Raw genomic sequence first — 24180 nt, forward strand, 5'->3', positions numbered from 1 at the left:
GACAGAGACAGAATGTGAGAAAGAAGGAGAGAGAAAGGTGGGAGAAACTGCTCTTTGATAACTGATGTTTTTCTTCAGTTACATCAGTTAAGACATTCTCGGCTTACACCTGCAATCCCTGCACTTTGGGAGGCCGAGGCAGGTTGATCACCTGAGGTCAAGAGTCCGAGACCAGCCTGGTCAACATGGTGAAACCCTGTCTCTACTAAAAATACAAGAATTTGCCAGGTGTGGTGGCACATGCCTGTAGACCCAGCTACTTGGGAGGCTGAGGCAGGAGAACTGCTTGACCCTGGGAGGTGGAGGTTGCAGCAAGCCGAGATCGTACCACTGCACTCCAGCCTGGGTGACAGAGCAAGACTCCGTCTCAAAAAAATAAAAAAAATAAAAAAAATAATAATAATAATAAAGACATCCTCAGGCAGCCAGCATATATAAATGTTGATGCAGAAATACATACCAATTAAAAATTTTCACTTTCTGTGTCTCTATTTGTTAGGCATTGTGTTGAACACTGAAATGCACTATTTTGTTCCATGCTCACACCAGGCAGGTGTCATTACTATCCCCCTGGTATAGGTGATAAACAAGGGTAAGAGGCCACATAACCAGCACTGTGCCTGGTCACATGGTTAGTTCAGCAGTGAATGCAGAGTTCAAATCCAGGCTGTTCACCATCAGAGTCAGGGCTCACACTTACTGTAGCTTGGTTGTGTGAGAACTTCATTTCAACTGCCCTACTAATCATCCCTACAAAAAAAGACCCTCTCAAAGTTAGGTCCTTTGGATTTCACACAGACACAGATATCATTTTGTTTTTCTGGCCGCTAGGCTGGATGTCATGTATTTGAATAGTTATTCAAATTTATGCTGTCTTTATTCTCAAATTTGAACTGATCTAGTAGCCTAAGATTCTGAGTTTATATAGACTGTTGTTTCATTTCCTCTTAGAGTGTAGCAATACACTTTTCTGCACATACTCTGAAGTCTCTGAGAAAGCAGAAATATATACAGTGTAATAAGGAAAATAAGTCACTTACCCCATCATAAACAAGAGCTTTCCAGGAATGTTCTAACTTCTTCATTAACCTAAACATCCATGGAAAAATTAAAAACAGAATGTAAAATCACTCTCATTTGGTGATTTTTCAGAAGCTTTTGTAGATTGATTTGGAAATAATAAAAGACCACTCCTCAAACTTCTTACCTATACGATTGTAGAATGTCAATAATGCCCATAAATAAAAGTAGCTTTTCTCCCCTATGGCTTTTAGCTGGAATGCCTCCCATTCTGTTGATAGAGCAAAAGAGAAAATATTTGATTACATATTATAAGAATAGAAAGTTAAAAAATCATTTCTAATAAATAGACTGAAAATAAAAATAGACCATTTTTAAGAATTCTGGGCTATCTCCCACTCATCTTTTTTTTGTTTGTTCTTTTCTTTTTGGTTTTTGGGCATCAGTTAAGGTCATCCTGGGAATCCAGAATGATGTATTAATACTTCCCTACAAAGGAGAATAATATGATAACTGCTAACTCTGAAGAGCTGGATGGGAAGAATTCAATTTAAAACTTGTTCCTACTTTAAACTATGAGCAAGAATTTTTAGACCATTATAAAATATTCCTTTCAAAAAATGCAATACTTTTTTTCTGATCAAAAGAGTAATGTATATTTACTTTTAAAAATAAAATACAGAAAAACACAAAGGAAAAATATAATTAAACAGTTATTCCTAGGATGCAAAGATAACTACTATTAACATCTGGTACACTTTTCTAGTATATATGTATATGTGTGTGTGTATTAGTCGAGAAGGGGTATTATTTATTACCTTTTTTACTTGCTAAATGATAAACATTTCCTTATATTCAATGCTAATGTGGTTTTTAATAGCCTTATTGTATTTCACTGATACAGGATAATTTAACTGATTATTGGACATTTAGATTGATTTGCAAGAAATAACTTTTCAAAAAAGATTTAATATGTGTTAATTTCCTTTACAAAAGTGAAATATGCCCATGGTTTAGTCATTGTTGGAGAATTCTAGAAGGCAGGCATTTATGGCCGTGGAAAAAGATTTCTTTCATCCAGTCTCCTTGCTCAGCTAGTACACATACCTGATGCAGTCTACCATTTCAATAACTTACTTTGGTTGCAACTGTTTCTGTTAGTCAATATGCACTTTATACATGCAAATTAATCCTGTAGTTACTATCACATCTGGCTGAGGTGAGAGACCACATCTGCCAGGGTGCAAGACTAGAACAACAGAATCCCCTTAGGCAGATAAAAAGCTCTGAATTGCGAACATCATTCTCATTGTGTATTTGCTTAAAACCTCTTTATTCAGGCTGGGCTCAGTGGCTCATACCTATAATCACAGAACTTTGGGAAGCCAAGGCAGGTGGATCACATGAGGCCAGGAGTGTAAGACCAGCCTGGGCAACATGGTGAAACTCCATCTCTACTAAAAATACAAAAATTAGCCAGATGTAGTGGTGCATGTTTGTAATTCCAGTTACTTTGGAGGCTGAGGCAGGAGAATCGCTTGAACCTGGGAGGTGGAGGTTGCAGTGGACTGAGATGGCACCACTGCCCTCCAGCCTGGGTGACAGAGGGAGACTCTGTCTCAAAAAAATAAAAAATAAACAATAAAACATGTTTATTCAAATTCAAAGTTTATTCTTTCCTCTTGCGGTGAATGTTTTGAATATGTAGTTAATGGGGACAAAAACATTTTCAGCCATTGTTTAAAAAAAATAAATGGAGCCATTTGAAAAAAGAAACCAAGTGGGTGAAGGAGTAATAACTGGAGGAACTGTCACTCATCTAGTTATCTTTAAATGAATAGAAATGGAGACCAGTTTAACCCATTTTAGCACCAAGTAGAAATTAGTTCCTGGAGTCCCACCCTAAGGTGAATGTGACTGTCTATAATCACCCAGTGATGTGGGCTACCACAATCAAGAGGGTGGGTGGGTGTGTGGCTGTACTTACGTGTCTGGGTTCTCTGTGATTATCCCATCTCCAGATTTCCCTGGACCCTGGATAGATTCCATGGCTGTTGAGTAGAGAACCTTCTGCATCCCAGGCCGCTTAGCATCAGGCACATTTTGTGAGGTCTCCTCCTCTTTCTCTTTGAGGGAATGGTCCAGGAAATGAATTCCCAGCAGAAGGCTATAGTCCATGATCTTGAAGCTTTCTAGTACCTGAATGAGAAAAAGAACCAGGAAGCCAGTCAACCCAAAGGCCTGTTCGTCTCATCTACTCATGATCAGAGAGCTCTAGATATACAGACACACAGCTCCTGTTATTCCTCCCAGGGTGGTGGCTGAGAGATGAAGAATCAAAATAAAATCACTTGAGGTTATTATTAGGCCACATGCAGGAAGGATTATCATAACGGCTCCTAGATGGGAATTTTATGCAAATCTGAAACAAGCACATGTTTTCTCAACCCTCCATAAAAGTTTCGCTAATAGCACGGATTGAGTGCTTTCCATGTGTCAGTGTTACAAAGCTCATTTGCATTCAATCTTCTCAACAACTCTATAAGCTAGGTACTACTATTGTCTCTGTTTTACAAATGAAAAACTGGAGGCACAGAGAGACAAGGTAATGTGCTCAATATCACACAGCACATAAGTGACAGAGACCCAAGCAGTCAACTCCAGTGTCCACACTCTTTTTTTTTTTTTTTTTTTAGATGGAGTCTCGCTTTGTCACCCAGGCTAGAGTGCAGTGGCACGATCTCAGCTCACTGCAGCCTCTGCCTCCCAGGTTCAAGCGATTCTCCTGCCTCAGCCTCCCAAGTAGCTGGGAATACAGGCACATGCTACTGCGCCTAGCTAAGTTTTGTATTTTTAGTAGAGACGGGGTTTCACCATCTTGGCCAGGCTGGTATGGAACTCCTGACCTTGTGATCCACCCGCCTTGGCCTCCCAAAGTGCTGGGATTACAGGCTTGAGCCACCGCGCCCGGCCCAGTGTCCACACTCTTAAGCAGTAAAGCAGAGAAATCAACAACCAATAGTTTCTACAAGCTTGTATCTTCCTCAGCATGAAGACACAGCTAGAACGTGTCTCTGTCTGAATTCTGTTCTCATAATCTTAAACTTGTTGGAAGTCAGCGGTTTTCTTCTCAAAACCTTTTTTTCTTTTTATCTTTTTTTTTTTTTTTTTTTTTTGAGACAGAGTCTCGCCCTGTCGCCCAGGCTGGAATGCACTGCTCACTGCAACCTTCACCTCCTGGGTTTAAACGATTCTCCTGCCTCAGCCTCCTGAGTAGCTGGGACTACAGGTGCCCACCACCATGCCCAGATTTTTTGTATTTTTAGTAGAGATAGGGTTTTGCCATGTTGGCCAGGCTGATCTTGAACTCATGACCCCGTGATCTGCCTGCCTTGGCCTCCCAAAGTGCTGGGATTACAGGTGTGAGCCACCACGCCCAGCCCTCAAAGTCCGTCTTTCGAAGGTGCCGTTCAGTTTCCTGTCGCAAGTCCTTTAAAAACATATAATCTCAACAAAGCATAGTACTTCATGTTTAATTATCCACTCAGCAGACAGTAGGGAGGCAAGGGAATTAAAAATAGTTGGATGCAGCCAGACAAAAGAGATGGCAATGCTCTGAAAAGAAAATGACAGGAGACAAGGTCTAGGTCCGAGTCTGTTGAGATGGCTTCAGGGTATAGGTGGGGCTTTGACACTCAGGACCTTTTCAGAGGGAAGAGCAGTGTTCAGGAAGAATGCCTGCAAACGGGGTGTTTTCCTCTATGATAAAGTTTTTTCTACTAGTTTGTATGATTCTCCCCTACAACAGACTTCTTAATACCTGGTATTTCTCACACAAAGCTGTGCAGAAAAGTAAGACAATGCTGGTTGTCAGAACAGCTGTCTCTGAACCAACATGAGAAGCTGTTCCTATACTTTAGCTAGGAAACACCTTGAAGGATCATAGCCTATAGATCATTGTTTAGGGATAAAATAATCCAGAATTTCTTACGCTTCTTGTTCTTGCTCAGCCCAACTGCCTTTTGATATTTATGATATAGTAAAGAGGGGATCAGGCCTGAAGATTCAGTTACCTGTGGCTGCCACTTCATGGATGCCACCTGAGAAAAGGCTTTGTGAACTATGGCATATGGCCTTCGAAAAATATGGTTATTCTGCATTACAGGCATCTTTGCCATCAATGAGAACTGAGAGTGCGCTGCAAATGAGTATCAATTATTCCAGAGGGTTCACGCTTCTTCTCTCAAAAAGTCAAGTTCAGAAGGGAGTCACACAGGAGCTGAGAGTAGAATCTTATCACTTAAGAGGTTTGGGCTGTGGGATTTTCTAACCCATGTGATCTAAGAGTGGCCTGATAACAATGTGGAACCAGCCTTCCTAATGGAAGGAGGAGTGATGTCAAGATTGGAGGAGGAAGGGAGGGGTGATGGGAAATGCTTCTTACCACCGATCCAATGCTTGAGTACCAGACCCTTTGGTTGGTTCTCCATGGAGGTGTATCAGTGCCTCACTGCACCATACGGTAGCACAGACCATGAGAGAAAGAAAGACTGTTTTACGTCAGGAGCACTGAGGGCCAGACTTTTGAAAGAAAACACTAACAGATATTGGATGCTTTCTTCAGACGGAAGTAAGTGGTAGAAGGGCCTTAACCTTTCTAATTCTCAATCATACTGAAACGATGGCTCGGGAACAGTACCCACCCAGACAGCTTCATCAACTCTTCACAATGAATGACCATCTGCAGATGCTAATTTCCCTACTCATATTTATCAGTGCTAGTGCTTCCTTTCTCGGAGAGACTTGGATAAGGACATGGGGGATGGGCAATGAAGAGCATGGACTCTATGACCTTAGGCAGGTCACATCATCTCCTTGTGTCTCAGTTTCTTCATCTGTAAAATGCTGACAATATTACCTATCATATAGGGTGCTTGTAAAAGTTAAATGTGGCAATGCAAGTCAAGTGCTTAGAAAAGTTCCTAGCATAAAGTGTTTAATTAATTGCTAGCTCTTATCACCATGATTATAATTCACGGTAACTTACCCCTCACACTCGCTCAAGAGACAACAGGTGTGAGCTTGAAGTAAACATTCCTAGAATTACACTTCTGAAAACAAATGTCACTAAATTAGCCAACAAAAATAGAACCATATTGCTGGCCTGCTTACCAGTGTCATTTTGGCAAATCCCAATTCCTTTAGAAGCTCTGGGTTTGTGGATACCAAGGGGTATGGCCTGGATGGCTGACAACACAGGAATTTTCAATTGGCAAAAACACAGTCTTGTGCCCTGCACAGCCTGAAGCACCCATTTGTCAATGTTTCCTCCAAAGCAGTAAGCTGGCTTCAAAAGCAAGTTGTAATAAGACTCTGACAACACTGTGGATGTTCCTAACAGGCACCCAGAATCGTTTATTCAAGTTAGGAGTGGTCAAGCTTAAAAGCATTCCTGCCACCATGATTTTCCTCTGCAGAGTATCCATGAATTAATTCTGCTTGTTAAAAAGCTTTTTTTTTTTTTTTAAAGTTTTTCTTATATTGTCATGCAATATTCAACCTCTGCAAAGCATTTTCCTCAGCAAAGCATCCATGAATTGTTAAGAAGTTTTTTTAAAAAATGAAATACTTTTTCTTATATTTTTCTTGCAATATTCAACCTGAACCATGTGTTTTGTACTTGCAGTCTTTCTCCCTGCCCATGAACAGGCCTAAGAGAACTGGGCAATTTTATAGGTGAGACAAAGTCAGGCTGTGTGGTCCAACCTGAAGTATTGGATATAGTAAGACACTATTCTGATGCTGTAAGGGGCCTTTTTTTTTTTGAGATGGAGTCTCGCTCTGTCACCCAGGCTGGAGTGCAGTGGCCAGATCTCAGCTCACTGCAAGCTCCGCCTCCCGGGTTCACGCCATTCTCCTGCCTCAGCCTCCCGAGTAGCTGGGACTACAGGCGCCTGCCACCTCGCCCGGCTAGTTTTTTGTATTTTTAGTAGAGACGGGGTTTCACCGTGTTAGCCAGGATGGTCTCGATCTCCTGACCTCGTGATCCGCCTGTCTCGGCCTCCCAAAGTGCTGGGATTAGAGGCTTGAGCCACCGCGCCCGGCCTTTTTTTTTTTTTTTTTTTAAGAATAAATTCCAAGAGAGAATTAACTTTTGAAAAAGTGATAAAAATTATTAAAAAGAGCTTCATCTCCTCTGTGCTCTTCTATTGGATTGCCAGCATCTGGAAAGGGGGCTGAGTCGTCCTTGTGAGGCCAGGGTGCTGAGCTGTCCTTGTGAGGCCGAGACCCCTACTTTCAGAGTGGAAGGCTTAAAAAAAATTCTATCCCCATATGTGGAAAGCTGATCATTGCAGTTAGAGTTTGGGTTAGGAAAAATCACCATCGATTAAGAAATCTGAAGGAACAAAAAGACAAATGTATATGCATATATCTTAAAACAAATTAAAAGGGCTTCTGTAATGAGAAATTCTGGGAACAGATTTTAGTCACGTATTTTTAAGATTTGCATCAATTAGGAACAAAATAGTTCCGTTACTCATATCATCCTAGTCCTTTAATTAAAAGAATTGATAAATCTGCCAACAACTTAACATGTGTGAGCTTTAAGAGTGAGCGACATTCTGCAACATGACAGACACCAGTTGGTCCACTTCATCATTCAGGTGCACATTTCCAGAATGTCTGCAGGACCTTGCTGTTGCTGGTGGATCTTGTACCTGTGCATTTGCTATTCAAAACTCAGGTTAAAATGCAAATACAGGTGCCCTTCCATCTAGCTCTGGCAGGACTTTACTTCCCCACTTGTAAAAAAAGGAAACAGGAATGATTCACAGAACTATTTAAAACTGAAAAAGCAAGTTGGAATACTGCAAGGCTTTTTATTGCCAAAGTCAGATTCTTTCTTCCTTCTCGCTCAAGGACTAATTTAAGTCAATAACAACACTGAAATGTAGTAAAAACGTCAATGTCGAGTCAATGTCAAAGCAGCTGATAGAGTACCCTGAAGACATGATCAAAAACTACCTGTTCCTGAAATAAGAGCATATTCCTCAGGTTTTCATGGCTGGTGATGCATAGAGTGCTCTTGTAACTTCTGTAGATTTGGGGACCTAATGTGGAAATATCCTAACTCAGAATCATAGGCATTGCCATCCTCTCTTTATGACTAAAGACTACAAAGAGCAGCTGGTCCTCCTTTTGCTTTTGCATCTTTAACACCACACTCCTTAGCCCACTAAACTATCTTCTCTCCTGTTGCTAGCAGGAGCTGGTGTGGCTGCAGGGTGGTTAAGACTCCTTGCTCTGGAACCAGATGGCCTGGTTTGACTCATGGCTCCTCCACTTGTTTGTTTTTGGGCTAAGTATCTAACATTTCTGGTGTCTATTCTCACCTGTATTATCTCTATAATAAGGATTCCTACCAAATAATTCCTACCAAAGTTATTGTGAAGATTAACTGAGTTAATCCATGCCAAGTCTTAGGCACACAAAAAGCACTCAGTTAATGTCAGCTATTCATGTTATTCCTCCATCCGCAGAATCAATCCCTATGACCACCCCACCTTGAATCTCCCCTCTCCCTTAGCTATTGTGCCCTGGCTTCTCTTGGTTCTTTATCTTTCTATTTGACTTTCCCACTTTTTCTTCCTGTGCCCTAAAGGTGTTCACTAAAGTTCTCTAACTCTTTTCTCTACTTTCTAGTACTTACATTCATTGACTCTTTTGTTGGAAAAAAAAATGTTTGAGTGCCATGCACTGTGGAAGTTGATGGATCTTCAGGGATAAATCCAACAGATAACTATTCCATATTCAACATTAAACAAGCCCGAATTACACATTGTAATAAGGTCTGGAGGGAAAACATCAGGGAGCTGTGGGAAGATCCCACAGGAAGTACCTACTTTCGACTGGGAGGTATTTCAACAGTCCAGGTAAGAGATGGTAATACTTGAATGAGTAGGGGTAGCTGGGGAGCTCAAGGGAGAAGTGGATAGATTTGAGAGCTTCTTAAAGGTGGATTCCAATTACCATCTTTCTACAGAAATTTCCTAAATTGTTGCATTTAATCTGACTTCATTCCTAAGCTGCAGCCCAATATATTTCCTTCAGGACATCTCTAAACTTCTTTTTTAAATTAAAAAAAAATTTTTTGAAACAGTGTCTCACTCTGTCACCCAGGCTGGAGTGCAGTGGTGCAAACATGACTCACTGCAGCCTTGACCTTTTGGGCTCAGGTGATCCTCTCATCTCAGCCTCCCGAGTGGCTGGAACTACAGGCACATGCCACCACACCTGGCTAATTTTCTGTGGAGATGCGGTTTTGCCTTGCTGCCCAGGCTAGTCTTGAACTCCCTGGGCTCAAGCGATCCAACCACTTCGGCCTCCTAAATTAGTGCTGGGATTACAGGCATGAGCCACCATGACCGGCCTTCTAATTGTCTACATATGGCCATGCTACAACCCTAAATTCTTATCTCACTCCAAAGCAGTTCTTTTTCCTCACTTTCCTCTTTTATTTGAAATCATTCTAATATGATTTCATACTTCATGACTCCTTTTCTTTCATTGAGTCACCCAAACCTGCAGCTTCTTAATTATCAAAACGTTCGTTCTCTCTAATGATAAAGAATTAATTTCAGTTTCCCATTCTTCTTCTTCTTCTTCTTTTTTTTTTTTTTTTGAGATGCAGTTTTGCTCTTGTTGCCCAGGCTGGAGTGCAATGGCATGTTCTTGGCTCACTGCAACCTCTGCTTCCTGGGTTCAAGCAATGTTCCTGCCTCAGCCTCCCAAGTAGCTGGGATTATAGGCGCATGCCGCCATGACCGGTTAATTTTGTATTTTTAATAGAGACGAGGTTTCTCCATGTTGGTCAGGCTGGTCTTGAACTCCTGACCTCAGGTGATCCGCCTGCCTCGGCCTCCCAAAGTGCTGGGATTACAAGCGTGAGCCACCACACCTGGCCCAGTTTCCCATTCTTTCCTCACAAATTCATTTCTGACATCTGTGCTTGACCAGGTCACATCACATCCCTACTCAAAGCCTTCAGTCTCTCACCATTGCTTGGTGCCAGTGCTTCAATTTGACATAGAAAGTCCTCACTAATATGCACCAGCCAATGTTTTTTTGTTACTTAATGCCTGCCTAGAGACATTTGCCAGGCTAGTCTAACTGGAGCTCTTTACCTCTGAATGCGCTCTGAAGATGTAAACTCTGATGCTTCTGCTCATGTCATTTCTTCTAGATGGTCCTTACCATCTTTTCAAATCCTACTGTTTTTTCAAAGCCTGTCCCTACTCCATGCAAATTTACTAATGATTTCAACAAACGATTGGGATATGTCTCCCCTCTGAAGACCCAAGCATGTTATTAGTGTCCCTCTGTCATATGAAATTCTACCTCAGGTTACATCTATATTCTTTGTACCATACACACAAGACTTCATGTCTCAACAAAGACTAGTTTGATTTAGTGCATCTTGCTGTGTGCTCTGAACACAGTAGGGATGAATATTTGTTATATTGCTTTCCACAGGTGTAAGTAAGTGAAAACCAAAATATTCAGCAGCAAAGAATGTAAGACACTACACCTTGTATCTTAAATATAAGAACTTGATAGCTGTGCATCATGATTACAATGCCCATGAACAAATTTTTGGCACTGAAAACATTTACTGTGATTATGTGCTCTGTGTTGTCAGAAAAATAAAGATAAAAGCCTACAGTGTTTTCAAACCTACCCACACCATAGGTGTTTTATATACACTGTGTCAAGGGCAAAAATCAGGCTGATATTTATAGAGATTCTTTCGATTTAGTGTTTAGTAGGCATACAGCTAAATGGCAGATAAAAGGCAAGGTTGTTTTGTTATAAATTAGGCTGAGCTTTGAGTCTAGTAAGACTATCACATTTTTCTTTAGGAAGCCTTTGCAAGAACAGTATGTCACAGGCTTGGTCAATTGCAAAGGCTCTTCAATCATCCAAGAATGCTTGGTGCTGGACCTAAGATGGAACACATCTCAAGACCTTCTTAGCTTTCCAGTCCTCTGCTCCCTTGTCACAGGGGTTCTTATGGAAATTAACCCATTCAATACATATTTTATTGAGCACCTACGATGTGACAGGTACTCTTGTTTAAAATTCCTTTGTGTAGTCTAGTAGACATATAATACAATTAGAACATCCCCATTTTACAACTCCTGATAAATGAACAGGTCTAATCAGTGGTCATCAACAGGTACTAACATTGCAGAAAGAAAGGTATTCTGACATGATGTGTCTCCTGAAGAGGGGAGACACCAAATATGAAGTCAGACCTAAATCTGACTCAACCTGTAGGATCCTACAACCCATTTACAGAAAAAACACACAAGAGAGGAGCGTGTTAAATGAAACACTGGGATATAATCAGCAAAATCCAGATGCTCTGGGATAAACAACCCAATATCGTCAACAAATACTTTCTTTTTTCTTTTTTTTTTGAGACGGAGTCTCACTCTGTCACCCAGGCTGGAGTGCAGCGGTGCGATCTCGGCTCACTGCAAGCTCCGCCTCCCGGGTTTACGCCATTCACCTGCCTCAGCCTCCTGAGTAGCTGGGACTACAGGCGCCCGCCACCTTGCCCGGCTAGTTTTTTTGTATTTTTTAGTAGAGACGGGGTTTCACCGTGTTAGCCAGGATGGTCTCGATCTCCTGACCTCGTGATCCGCCTGTCTCGGCCTCCCAAAGTGCTGGGATTACAGGCTTGAGCCACCGCGCCCGGCCCAACAAATACTTTCAAAATGAAAAAAGCAGAGTGACAAGGAACTCAGCAAGTAGATCCTATTTAAATCCCGATCCAAACCACAAAATACAAAAAGTTGTTTCTGAAACAATTAGAAATTTGAACACTGACTTTTGATGATTAGTAAGAATTATTAATATTTTTAATCCATTATAATGGTATTGTATTTCTTTTTTTTTTTAAGGAGCCCTTAGCTTTTAGGGATTCCTACTAAAATACATATGAGTAAAATGATGTGATGTCTCGGATGTGTTTCAAATTATATGGGAAGAGAGGCAGTAAAAACAAACAAACAAACAAACAAAAAAACTAGATTGGCCGTGAGTTAAAAATAGAGCACAGAGTATATGTGGATTCATTACAATATTCGGTCTATTTTTATATATTTTTATTGTATAAACTTTTCAAAATTAAAGTTTAGTGTGCTATTTTGAAATGCTTAGATACAATGCATATCTATACCTATTTAGCATTAACTTACTCTTTGCCAATGATGAGCTAGAGATGGCAGAGAAAAAAACAGAAATTAATAATTTGGGATCTTAACTAAAGTGTTAAGTTAAAGCAGAAAACTTGCTATGTTCCATCTCACTTGATCAATCTTTGACAGAAGATCTGAAAAATAACCAAATTAACAAAACGTGGAGCTGACAGGAAGATGTACCAAGGATCCTGAGTAATGTTTCCAGTTGGCCTAGTATCTAGTTGCTGAACAAGGAGTTAATGATTGGCAAATACATTTTTGTTAATTCAATAATGTAAGAAAACTCAAAATAGTGTCCTGGAGATTTTATGCAAATGGACATTTTTGAAAATACTGGTTGAGGGAAAAATGAATCCAAGGGCCTGCCATTCCTCACAAAGTAGACCCCTCAGAGCACAGTTCTAGAATTCCTTGTATTGTGTCAGTTTAGTTAGAGCCAAACACTTTCTTTTCAATTTAATTAAATTTCCTCAATAAAGCTCAGTGTTCTTTGCTAATGTTATAATGAGAAAATACAGGCTGTGACAAGTCATACAATTTTGGCTGGTAAAGCAGAATGAAATAAATATTAAATCCTTAGCCTAGTTTTGGCAATAATGTGTTTTTCATGGTGTCTATGCCGTGATTTAGAACTTGGGCTGTACTGGATTAACCTGTATCAAGGCTTTTTTTTTTTTTTTCTTTTTTTCACACTTAAAAAACTTGAAGTAATAAAAATATACCTTATATGCATTAAAAATAGTCATCCATCATTTAAAAAGATTCCATATACATGTATATATATATAATGTGTGTGTGTGTATGTGTGTGTATATATATATATATATATATACTCACCAGATTCCTACACTGGATTAATTTGGTTTGTTTTCTTTATAAACAATTTCTTCAAATAAAGATGTCTTCATAAATTATTTTGTAAACAGGCTTAAAACTAATATCTTATGTTAAAATGTCATGTCCTTCTCATTATATGATATATCTTCTTGTTGGCTTTACCATGAATGATTTACTTCATTGTGGCTTAACTGGTACGACAGCAGAGAGCCCAGGCACAGGCCAGCTGTCTCGTGAGACTCAGAGGCCACACTTGGTCCAAGCCCCCACATCCACATCCATGTGTGAAGTAAAATTCTGGAACCCTCACCACTGTCTGCTACAGCCCACCAACTCTGGTAAACTGCCTTTCTTAGTAAAAAGAAAAAAGTACTTACCCTTCCCCTTTCATGTTACTCTTATGGACAAAGAAAGAGAAGAAGAATGGAAGAATCTGTCCATGATAAATAAGACCTCGATGGTTTAGACTTAGTGTTTAAACTCTAAGCTTCTTAGAAAAAGGACTACATCCTATTCATTTTTTGTACCTCCCACAGGTCTTAGCACAGAGCCTTCTGCAGAGAGAAAATTCGGAACTGTTTGCTGAACAACACATAATTAATTTGGCAGGAAGATAAGGCAGAATTTATCAACTGAGATTCCTGTGGTGGGTTAAGGCTAAAGAAAACTTGGCTGATCCGTGCTCTAGGATTGTTGAAATTTTCACAGAGCAGGAAAAATCTGAGGCCTGGAAAGTCACCATCGGTATTGAGAAACAATATCTAAGAACAGCAAATACCTACAGAGTGAGTTTTAAAAGAAGTGATGGAAAATCCAGGTTCTGAGAGGTATCATTAGAAAAAAGAAATCCTTTGGGGTCTTGAGTTAATTTTACTTTTTGAATAATAATATATGTACATAATCAAAACTAAAGAAGGTACAAGAGTGGCTCAACATGACACAGTTGAAAGCCGCACTTGGCATGAGGGCGACAGTTAAGGCAGAGCTGGAATGCATAAGTATGGGGAGGTCTGTGGCAATGTTCTCAGCTCTGTGTGTCCACATGGGACAAGGACCCTATGTTTCCAATGGTGCTCACCTAAAAAATGGAGGATAAAACAGGGACAGTTCACACATACCCTGAGAGAGTTCAACTTTAAATAAAGAGAGTATTTAACTGGAGAGGTGACTGTCTAAACCAGAAGACTCTGCAATATTATTAATTGGTAAGTTGAAGTTTGAGGAAGTGGATGCTAGTAGGGAAAAGTATTGATAGATACTTAAGTAAATACATTTGTCTGCACATCTGAGTGGACAGAGAGTAAATCTGCAACCTGGAATCACGGCTTTCTCTGATCTTTGAAAATGTGACTGTTGATCTCTTTCTGAAATTGCTAACAAACTAGAAAAAAAAACAGTTGGATAGCCAATTCAGAAGGAGGACTATCAGAGGATGGAGAATCTCTGCTTCTAAAGAACTCCCGTCATCATTTGAAGAGAGATCACCAGGTGCTTATGAAAATGCAGCAAACACTGAGTTGGTCATTATAATGGTTTGTCTTTGGAACATCTGGAGCTGGCTGAATATGGGCAAAGTTTACAAATGAGGTCTTTGTGTGCAGAAACGAAGAGAGGAAGTTAACGAGATGTAGAATAATTCCAGTCAGCCAGGCTCGCATTAAGGCTGGATGGAGGTATTTTAAATAAACGTTCAGTTTTAACTTCTCTGCAGCCTTAGTAGCCATGGACAACTGATCTGTCCAGTAAAGTACACATCCCTTTTATTTAAAAGATATTTCTGATGTATACATTCGCAGATATATCCTTTTTATAAAAGGTTCGCAGATGTATACTTTTTATAAAAAGTTGCATGTCATATATAAATTCATGACAGATTGGCCTTGGCCATTTCATTCTTATGGAGGGAGATATCCCCCCCATGAACATTTTCTACCTTGTCACTTAGAAGTACAGTATTTGAAGGGACAAAAATGAGGAGAGAATAGTTATACTTGCTCGATCAAAATACTAAATTTGGCCGAGTGCAGTGGCTCACACCTGTAATCCCAGCACTTTGGCAGGCCAAGGCAGGTAGATTGCTTGAGCCCGGGAGTTCCAGACCAAACTAGGCAACATGGTGAAACCCCTTCTCTACAAAACATACAAGAATTAGCTGAGCATGGTGACATGTACTTGTAGTCCCAACTACTTGTGAGGCTAAGGTGGGAGGATTGCTTGAGCCCAGGAGAGATGGTTGCAAGTGAGCCATGATCATGCCACCACGTTCCAGCCTGGGCAACAGAATGAGACTCTGTCTCAAAATTTAAAAAACACTAAATTTAAAAATGTTTTTGAAGGAAAAACACTGGTGATATCAAAGGGACACTCAGTTGCAGGGTAGAAGGGCATGCAAAGAGTGTGGACTGATACTGACAGGGATGAAGAGCCATATACGTGGCCCCAAACGTCTCAGAAGCCAGTATGGGGTGATCTTTTCTGAAAGGTTCAGAACCGCTGGATGTCCAAAGAAGTACTTTACTTTTCACAAAATAACATGCAGGCCCTGGTCCTACAGCACCGTGGGAACTCCATAAATGTGCGCTGGATGTTGAATGAATAAAATTAAGCCCTATAAAATCAAATTGATTTTACTCTTTACTCTTTAAACCTAAGTTGAAAGCTTCTGGGAGAAAGACAAGGTCATGTTTGAAAGGTACACAATGCACTGGGTAATGTATTACAAGGCACATTTCTGAACCATTTTTTAAACTTTGTAATATTTTCCTAGACCTTGGAAGCTCTCAAATATGCCTTAAATCTCTGTAACTCAGTCCTTCACCAGCTTCCAGAAGTTCCTCCCAAGGTAAGGAGCCTCAACTGCATTTTGTAAATCATGAGGGTTTGCCGCCCCTATATCTTTGGATTGGCTGTTGGCAACCCTGCTCTGTTTTGCATCACAATCTGTATGACTGGCTTACGTTAGAATCCACAACCAGATCCACAGCAGCCAACCTCAAAGCCTTTCCAGAGACATCTTCAAAGCCAGAGTTGCTATCATCAGGCCCCGTGTGGCCACATCCCCTTCCTGCCATAGCTGTTCTCTCTGCACTCCCAGGATTCTCCACAGGCAGCAGAGGGGTCCATTTCCTTCCCTTTGCTCCCTCCCCCAGATACTTTGTGGGTCTTTCCATTTGGGGCCTATATCAACCTTACTCCTACACTTAGGGTCATCTAATCAGAGACCAGTAGGTTGTTTTTACAAAAAGGCCAGAAACTCTAAGTAGTAGATATAGCATTGTTCTATTTTATAAGCCCAAAGATTTTAGCTTTCCTTAACTTGAATTATTGCATATATAAAGTTCTGTGGGACAATTACTTAAAATGAAAACTTGCTAGACATATAACAACAAACTCAGGAAATGCTTCAAGTCTCCAATCTTTAGGTAATATCTCTTTTTAGGAAGAAAGGAAAAGGAGTTTATTTCTTAGAGCTGAGGAAATTACTTTCAGTCTTCCATTTTCATTCTTTCTGTAGAGATTTTGATAATACTTTGGTTTGAAGTGAGAGTTAAAAAAAAAAAAAGCAAACTACTGACTTGATAATCCTTCCATTTGTGTAGTGAATCAGAATTCTCAAAAGCTGCTCACACAGGATTCAACGTCACACATCGAGTCCCTAATCTCCTCCCTTGCAAGATTTCAGAAACAATCAACCCCCCCGTAACCATTGCATTGCTCAGAAGGAAGCCTCACTTTTGACTTAATAGGATTTCGTGTGCATGCACGTTGGTAACAGTTGGCAAATGTCAATGGGCTTGATTATGCTTTTCATTAAATTTTTAAAATTAAATGTTTGGATTATTTATTTTACTTTGTGTTCCTTAGTCACTTGGCACTGTGTTCCTCTGTTCCTCCTTCCTTGAAATAGGCTGCAAGATTTCATGAACTCATTGTTCTGTCCAAACCAAGCTCTCCACTAGGATTGAGCCCCTTCCTGACTCCTACAGCATCTGCCCCTATAACTCCTTGTCAGAATTAGGGGACCAGTCATTGAGCACTTCTAGCCCATGCTGCCTATATCTGTCCATGTTATTACTTAATGTTTTCATTTCAGTGGCCTTACCACCATTACACATAAGCTCCTTAAGGAGAGTGTAATGATGAAAGAACATGGGTTTGGAGTCAGAGAGAACTGGGTGTAAGTTCTGGATGCAGCACTGTGAGCTCTGTGGACCTGTGGAAGCTGAACCTCTCCTGAGGATTCACTTCTTTATCTGTCAAAAGGGAATCATACCACTCACTTCACAGGGCTTTGTGAAGATGAATGAGAGAACCTGTATGTAATAGATTGTCTGGTTCAAAGTAAGTCTAAATAAATGTTACCTGAACCAACCTACAAATAAAGTAAGCCTTGGAAATGCATCCTTATTGTCCAAGAAATAAAGTATTATGTATTGTATTGTATATACATATTTGATGATTACATATTACATATGATTTGTTTTACATGTTAAGCTACTTTGGTATACTATAGGTTATATCCAAGATGGAACCCTCTCTCCACCAAAACCCAGAAGAGGTAAAATCTGTAAAATCTGGGAATTGTCTTACTTAATAGAAAGTCAGGCATGAACAACACAGAGTATTTTGATTTTTGTAGCTACCTTGACACTATCTTGCACAGATTATTGTGTCCCTTCTGTTATTGCCAGCAGCTCATTTCCATTCCCCACCTTCAGCAGAACTAAGCTGCAGCAAGTGGCACCAGCCCCCTCCCAAGACTACTGAACAGTTGTGGTGTATGGATGGTCTTAAATGGGGACACCAGTCGCCACCTAAATAAAAACTGAGGGATGAAGAGGTTAACACAGTTGCAATTTAGTAATTTACTGGCCTTTAACAGACCTTGGCCAAATGAGCAATACAAACGTACTCCAAACAATTATCCACAAATTCACAATGTTGACATGATTTACTTTGGTTCTTTCAAGATGAACCATGTGTAGGTTATTACTAAAACCTGCTTTTATTACGTTCATTGACTAGGTAAGATTCACTATTCCAAGAAAGTTTGCTGTTGCTACTTCCTAGGCTTCACCAGAAGACTGACACCAAGAGAAACGCTGTGTAAGAACTCTCGAGTGAGCTAAGACTGGGAAAATGAGGTTCCACAGTTCCCACAGAGCAGATTTTTAGTAGCAAACATTAAACATGCAATCAAGCAATTACAATATAATGAAGCAATACCAATGGCTGTAGAATAGATTTAGATGAAGTCTCACAGGAGTGCTTATTATTAGAAACACACACGTTAAACTCCTGTATCACAGGCCTTTTCTTAGGAATCTTGTCAGTTGCATAGTCTCACAGGCATATTACCAGGCATTAAACTTAACCATTGAGTTTTTCTGCTGTCTTTTCACCGCTCTTTTCTATATCCCCAAACTGCTTTATTAGATTTATCTTTTGCTTTTCTGGGGCATATATTCAAGTAATTTTTTAGCAAGAGACTTAAATACACACTTATCAGAGTGGCTAAAATAAAAAATAGTGACAACAGCAGATGCTAGCGAGGATAAGGAGAAAAACGGATCATTCATCCACTGCTGGTGGAAATGTAAAATGGTGCAACCACTCTGGAAAAGAGTATGGCAGTTTCTTTAAAAATTCAACATGCACTTACCATATGATATAGAAACTGAATTTAGGCATTTATCCCAGAGAAATGAAAACTTATGCTCACGCAAAAGCCAGTATACAAATGTTCACAGCAGCTTTATTTGTAACACTCAAAAACTAGAAAAAACTCACATGTTCGTCAGTGGGTGAATGTTAAACTGTGATACATCCATACCAAGAAATATCACTCAGCAATCAAAAGGAGCACATTACTGATACAGGCAATAACTTGGATGAATATCAATGGCATTATACTGAGTTTAAAAAAAGCCAATCTCAGGGGTTATATACTGTATGATTCCATTTATACAGCATTCTCGAAATGGCAAAATTATAGAGATGGAAAACAGATTGGTGATTGTATAGGATTAGGAAGGAGTCGTCCGGGAAGGAGGTAGCTGTGGCTATAAAACGGTACCATTAGCATCTTTGAGAAAGAACTGTTCTGTACTTGACCATGGTGGTGGTTATATAAATCTACGTATGTCTAAAATTGCACAGAACCTCCCCCACCACACAGGTGCATGTAAAACTTGTGAAATCTGAAAAAAGCTGAAAAACATCAGTAGGTTGCACCAAAGTCAATTTCCTCATTGTGATACTATACTAAGGTTGTGCAAGATTGTGCAAGATATTACCACTGGGGGAAACTGGGTGAAGGGTATATGATATCTCTCTGTGTTATCGCTTCCAATAGCATGTGAATCCATTATCTCAAAATACGAAGCAAAAAAATTTACAGGTAGAAAAATTTATAAAGCCCTTGCACATATGATATGATGATGTCATTATTTCTGTTCTCACAATAAAACCTGGCTTGGCTAGTACGTAAGTCCAAAATCATTTTTTCTCAGACCAGAGAGTAGAAGGCATTCTTTTACTGTTTCTTGGGAAATCTTAGGATTCCTTCCAGCTCAAATAATCTTTGATTCTATGAGTTGGTTTTATTTGTTCACCAACTTTAACTTTGCCTTATGCTTATACTGCTGTGATATCAAACTATTATAGATAGAAAAAACTCATAATTTTAAGACAATGGAGCAAATCAAATATCTCATGGGTTTACAGCATTTGTAAAACACACTTTGAAACACAGTGGATTTGGCTGGGCATGGTGGCTCACACCTGTAATCTTAGCGCTTTAGAAGGCTGAGGCGGGAAGATCACTTAAGGTCAGGAGTTCGAGACCAGCCTGGCCAACAAGGTGAAACTTTATCTCTACTAAAAATATAAAAATTAGCTGGGTATGGTGGTACATGCCTGTAGTCCCAGCTACTTGGAAGGCTGAGGCAGGAGAATCGCTTGAGCCTGGGAGGTGGAGGTTGCAGTGAGCTGAGATTATGCCACTGCACTCTAGCCTGGGCAGCAGAGTGAGACTTCACCTCAAAAAACAAAAACAAAAACAAAACAAGTAATTTAGGAGTGTGGAGTCAATGATGTCCCTGCACCTTTTCATGTTTTGATTGAAGTCTAAAAATAAAATCGAATTCCTTATTGATTAGAGGATAGTTTAAAATGAAGTATTTCTACCTTCAGGATATGTACATCTCCTTTCTATTAGCTCTAAAGCATTTTTTCTTCCCCAGTGATAACTGAGAAGGCAAGCAATATCAAAAAAAGAAAATAAACTGTCTGAACAAAATGTAAAAAGTTTACTCCTAGCAAAATTATAGCTGAATGGTAAGCAATAGCCATAATGTTAAATTAAGTATTATATAAAATAACCCATTTTGTAACCCATGCAAACATGCCCATAGCTGATATAAGAATCAGATCCATAAATTTAGAGCTTGCCTTACATAGAAAGATCCCTCTTTGCACATCAGAAAGCTTCAGTATTCTTTTTTTTTTTTTTGAGATGGAGTCTCGCTCTGTCGTCCAGGCTGGAGTGCAGTGGCTGGATCTCAGCTCACTGCGAGCTCCGCCTCCCGGGTTTACGCCATTCTCCTGCCTCAGCCTCCCCAGTAGCTGGGACTACAGGCGCCCGCCACCACGCCCGGCTAGTTTTTTTGTATTTTTTTAGTAGAGACGGGGTTTCACTGTGTTAGCCAGAATGGTCTTGATCTCCTGACATCGTGATCCGCCCGTCTCAGCCTCCCAAAGTGCTGGGATTACAGGCTTGAGCCACTGCACCCGGCCAGCTTCAGTATTCTTAAGACTGGTTTCATTAAATTCTGAGAACCTATTAATATTTATGGTTACAGTCATTTGTGTGAAAAAAGAAAACTGGTTCCACATTCTTTAAAAATTAACAACTTGCGGCTCAACAAAAAAGATAATAAATGTAAAATAAGTCAATTAGGTCATTAATTATCAAGACTGTCTCTGAAATGACTCTCACTTGAAAGAGTAAAAATATTTGGGTTGTAAACACAAGTTCTCACTAATATACTTTGTCTCAAAGTCATTTCCCGGAGTTATTAATAAATATTTCAGGATATAATAATTTATCAAATTAATTAAACGATATGAGATTCTAGATTTTACATAGATAACTTATGTCAGAGAAAAAATAATCATGGTAAATTACAATGAATACAAAAATAGATCCTAATTGTTCTTTTAAAATTAATACATGAATTTTCAATTCAAAAGAGTTTTCAATTACAATCTTGAAACATGTACTGAGTGTATAGAATAAGCCAGGTGTTGCAGCTGCAGAGAGGTGTAAAGAATGAGCTTTGCCCTTGGAGACATTTAAAGTCTCGCTGGAGAGACAGTACGTACACCTAAAGAAGACAAGGGTCAGTGCTAATAAAATAAAGTCCATATTCACAATAGCAAAGACATAGAATCAACCCAGATGCCCATCAACAGTGAACTGGATAATGAAAATATGGTACATATGCAACACAGAATACTACGTAGCCATAAAAAGAATGTAATCATGTACTTTGCAGCAACATGTATGCAGCTGAAGGCCATTATTCTAAGTGAATTAGCACAGTAATAGAAAACCAAATACTGCATGCTCTTACTTCTAAATGGGAGCTACACATTGAGTACATATGGACATAAAGTAGCGAACGACAGATGCGAGGGCCTACCTGAGGGTGGAGGCGGGGAGGAGGAGGGTAGGAAGATGGAAAATTTACCTATCAGGCACTATGCTTATTACCCAGTGATGAAATAATCTGTACACCAAATCCTTATGACAATTTACCCATGTAACAAATCTGCTCATGTACTCCTGAACTTAAAATAAAAGTTGGAAAGAGAAAAAGTCTAATGACCATTTACAACATTGCTTCCATGGGAAAACTCTCTGCAGTATAAATGTACTTTTGTTACACAAATGACGCTTGATCGGAGGACAACCAGTACAACTTTTCAAATAGTCTGAAGTGATTCAAAATGGAGATAATCTACTTTATTAAATTCTCAGCGCCATTTTTGGCAGGCATTGCAGTGAAACTGGATACTTCCTTCAAAACAGGCAGAACTTTAAAAATAGCTACATACACAAAAATCACCAAAGACAGGTTTCTTGGAAGTGCACCTAAACCTTTCTTTCTTTTTTAAAATCATTAGACAGCTGATTATTCCTTTGTTCAAATACATATTCCAATAAACACTTACTAAGTGTCTGCTAAGAACCAGGCATGTAGATATAAAGATAGATTAAGCCTTGCTCCTCAGGCTCCAGGATTGACATGTGAAAAGATAACAGTGTATGAAGTCCCACAAAAGAAGTAAGCCCAGGATGCATGGGGAACCACAACAGCATGGTCTTGGAGGAACTGATCCCTGAGTAGTCCTGAGATGGGTAGGTGAGGGACAGGTGTAGAATAAGGGAAGAATGGTCCAGCAGAGTGAGGCGTGGATAAAAAGACCAAAACCTTTAGAGAATGTGGCCAGTAGATCAGAAGAGGTGGAGAGTGGGGATCTGCATCAGGGGAGAGGGGAGAGAGAAGGCGGGAGACAGAAGCTGACGGCATCTGGAGAAGGTGGCAGGGACCAGATCAGGAAGGATTTTAATGTTGCAAGCTGGGAATCACTGGCTTTAGCCCAAAGGCAGTGGGGAACCTTGGCCAGAGAGTGTTAAGTCTTCTGATCAGAGGATCAGTCTGGCAGCAGTGGTGGGGACGTGATGGAAGGCAATGATAATGAAAACCAGCAAAGAGGCTACAGCAAAATTCCAGGTGATGAATAACCAGCGTCTCAATAAAAGCAGTGGCTGTGCCTACAGTGAGGAGGGGGCAGATCCAGGAGTTATATGGCAGACAGACTGGGACATGGTGATTTCACTGCACACAGAGAAAGAGGGAGAGGAGGGCGGAAAGAGTAGCTTCAGGGTGCAGATTTGGGTATCTGGCTGCACGATGGTCATGTTCCCTGGGTCACAGAAGACTAGAAGAGGTGCAGGCCTGGGGGAAGATGAAGGGGTACCTGGGAAGAGCAGTTTCCAAATAGGACATGCATCTCAGCTTGTCTGTCACGTGGGAGCCACTTGGGATGGTTTGAATAAATCCTGCTTTCTGGTTTTGATAGCAAGTGATCTGTGATGTCTTTGTAGTACTCGATGTCACCACTCTTTCCCTGGGTCAAATTCACTTGTGGGTAAGGATGGCTGTGGCAGTGAGCATACAGAGGGTCAGGCCAAGGGATAGGAAACTCTTCAGGAAAGGAGACTCATCATTTACATATCAATTTCCCCCCCACCACACACAACCAATGAGGAATAGCAATGTGGAGATGGGGTGTGGAACCTGACATCTGGATGCCTGCTTTTGGAAACAGCTCTTTGATCCTGTGGGGGAATTGGGCTCAGCAGGGTTGAGGCATAAAAGAAGATCAATTTTCCAGAAAAGTTCCAAGTGGGCAATGTGCTACATGGAGGAGTTGGTCAGGAATGAACCATCCCAAAGGGCAGGCTGGTATAATAACACAGGGGTCTGGGACTGGGCTTGGGGAAGCCAGGCAAAGGGACTCAGGGGTTGCCACAAAGATGCCAGGAGAAGATGGCATGTGTCAGGGGGACTCAGTGCAGGATGAGGCTGTTCAGGTCTTTTCAGATGCAGAGCTCAGAAACAGCAGCTCTGATTGGCAGTCAGGGAAGCAGTCCACGGGGAGCAGGGAATAAGGTTGGTCAAGCTGGCCCTTCCGGCCAGCACTCATGCTAAAGGAAATAGAATCCTGGGGTCTGAGATGTCAAGCCAAAATATGAAAGGAGAGGTAGGGGCGCCAAGAAGCAGGGAGAGGTCAGCCATAGGTTAAGAGGCTTAACAAATCTGTCTGGGAACAACAAAGAAGCTGGGGTCCAAAGGTCTGGGATTCTTGGATTTGCTACTGTTAAGCCCTTAAGAGCTCCCTGGCACCACCAGAAAGGGTCTTCTGACAATATGTGGCTCTCATATTATGTGGCCACTCTCCTCTTCTACCCCACACGCTCTCCCTA

At 40.4% G+C, this 24180-nt stretch overlaps 1 protein-coding gene across 3 annotated transcripts in view; it reads right to left on the bottom strand.

Moving 5' to 3' along the window:
* PIP5K1B (phosphatidylinositol-4-phosphate 5-kinase type 1 beta) overlaps positions 1–24180 on the bottom strand; it is a 319195-nt gene that overhangs the window by 92435 nt on the left and 202580 nt on the right. For all 3 annotated transcript variants that reach the window (XM_030919809.1, XM_010362971.2, XM_030919810.1), the window contains 3 exons: positions 3008–3219; positions 1208–1291; positions 1041–1089 (listed from right to left, as the gene is read on the bottom strand). In XM_030919809.1, coding sequence (XP_030775669.1) covers positions 1041–1089; positions 1208–1291; positions 3008–3219 — 345 coding nt within the window. The remainder of the gene's footprint in view (positions 1–1040; positions 1090–1207; positions 1292–3007; positions 3220–24180) is intronic.

This window comes from Rhinopithecus roxellana, chromosome 16, assembly GCF_007565055.1.
Source record: "Rhinopithecus roxellana isolate Shanxi Qingling chromosome 16, ASM756505v1, whole genome shotgun sequence".
In the NCBI taxonomy this organism is placed as follows: domain Eukaryota; kingdom Metazoa; phylum Chordata; class Mammalia; order Primates; family Cercopithecidae; genus Rhinopithecus; species Rhinopithecus roxellana.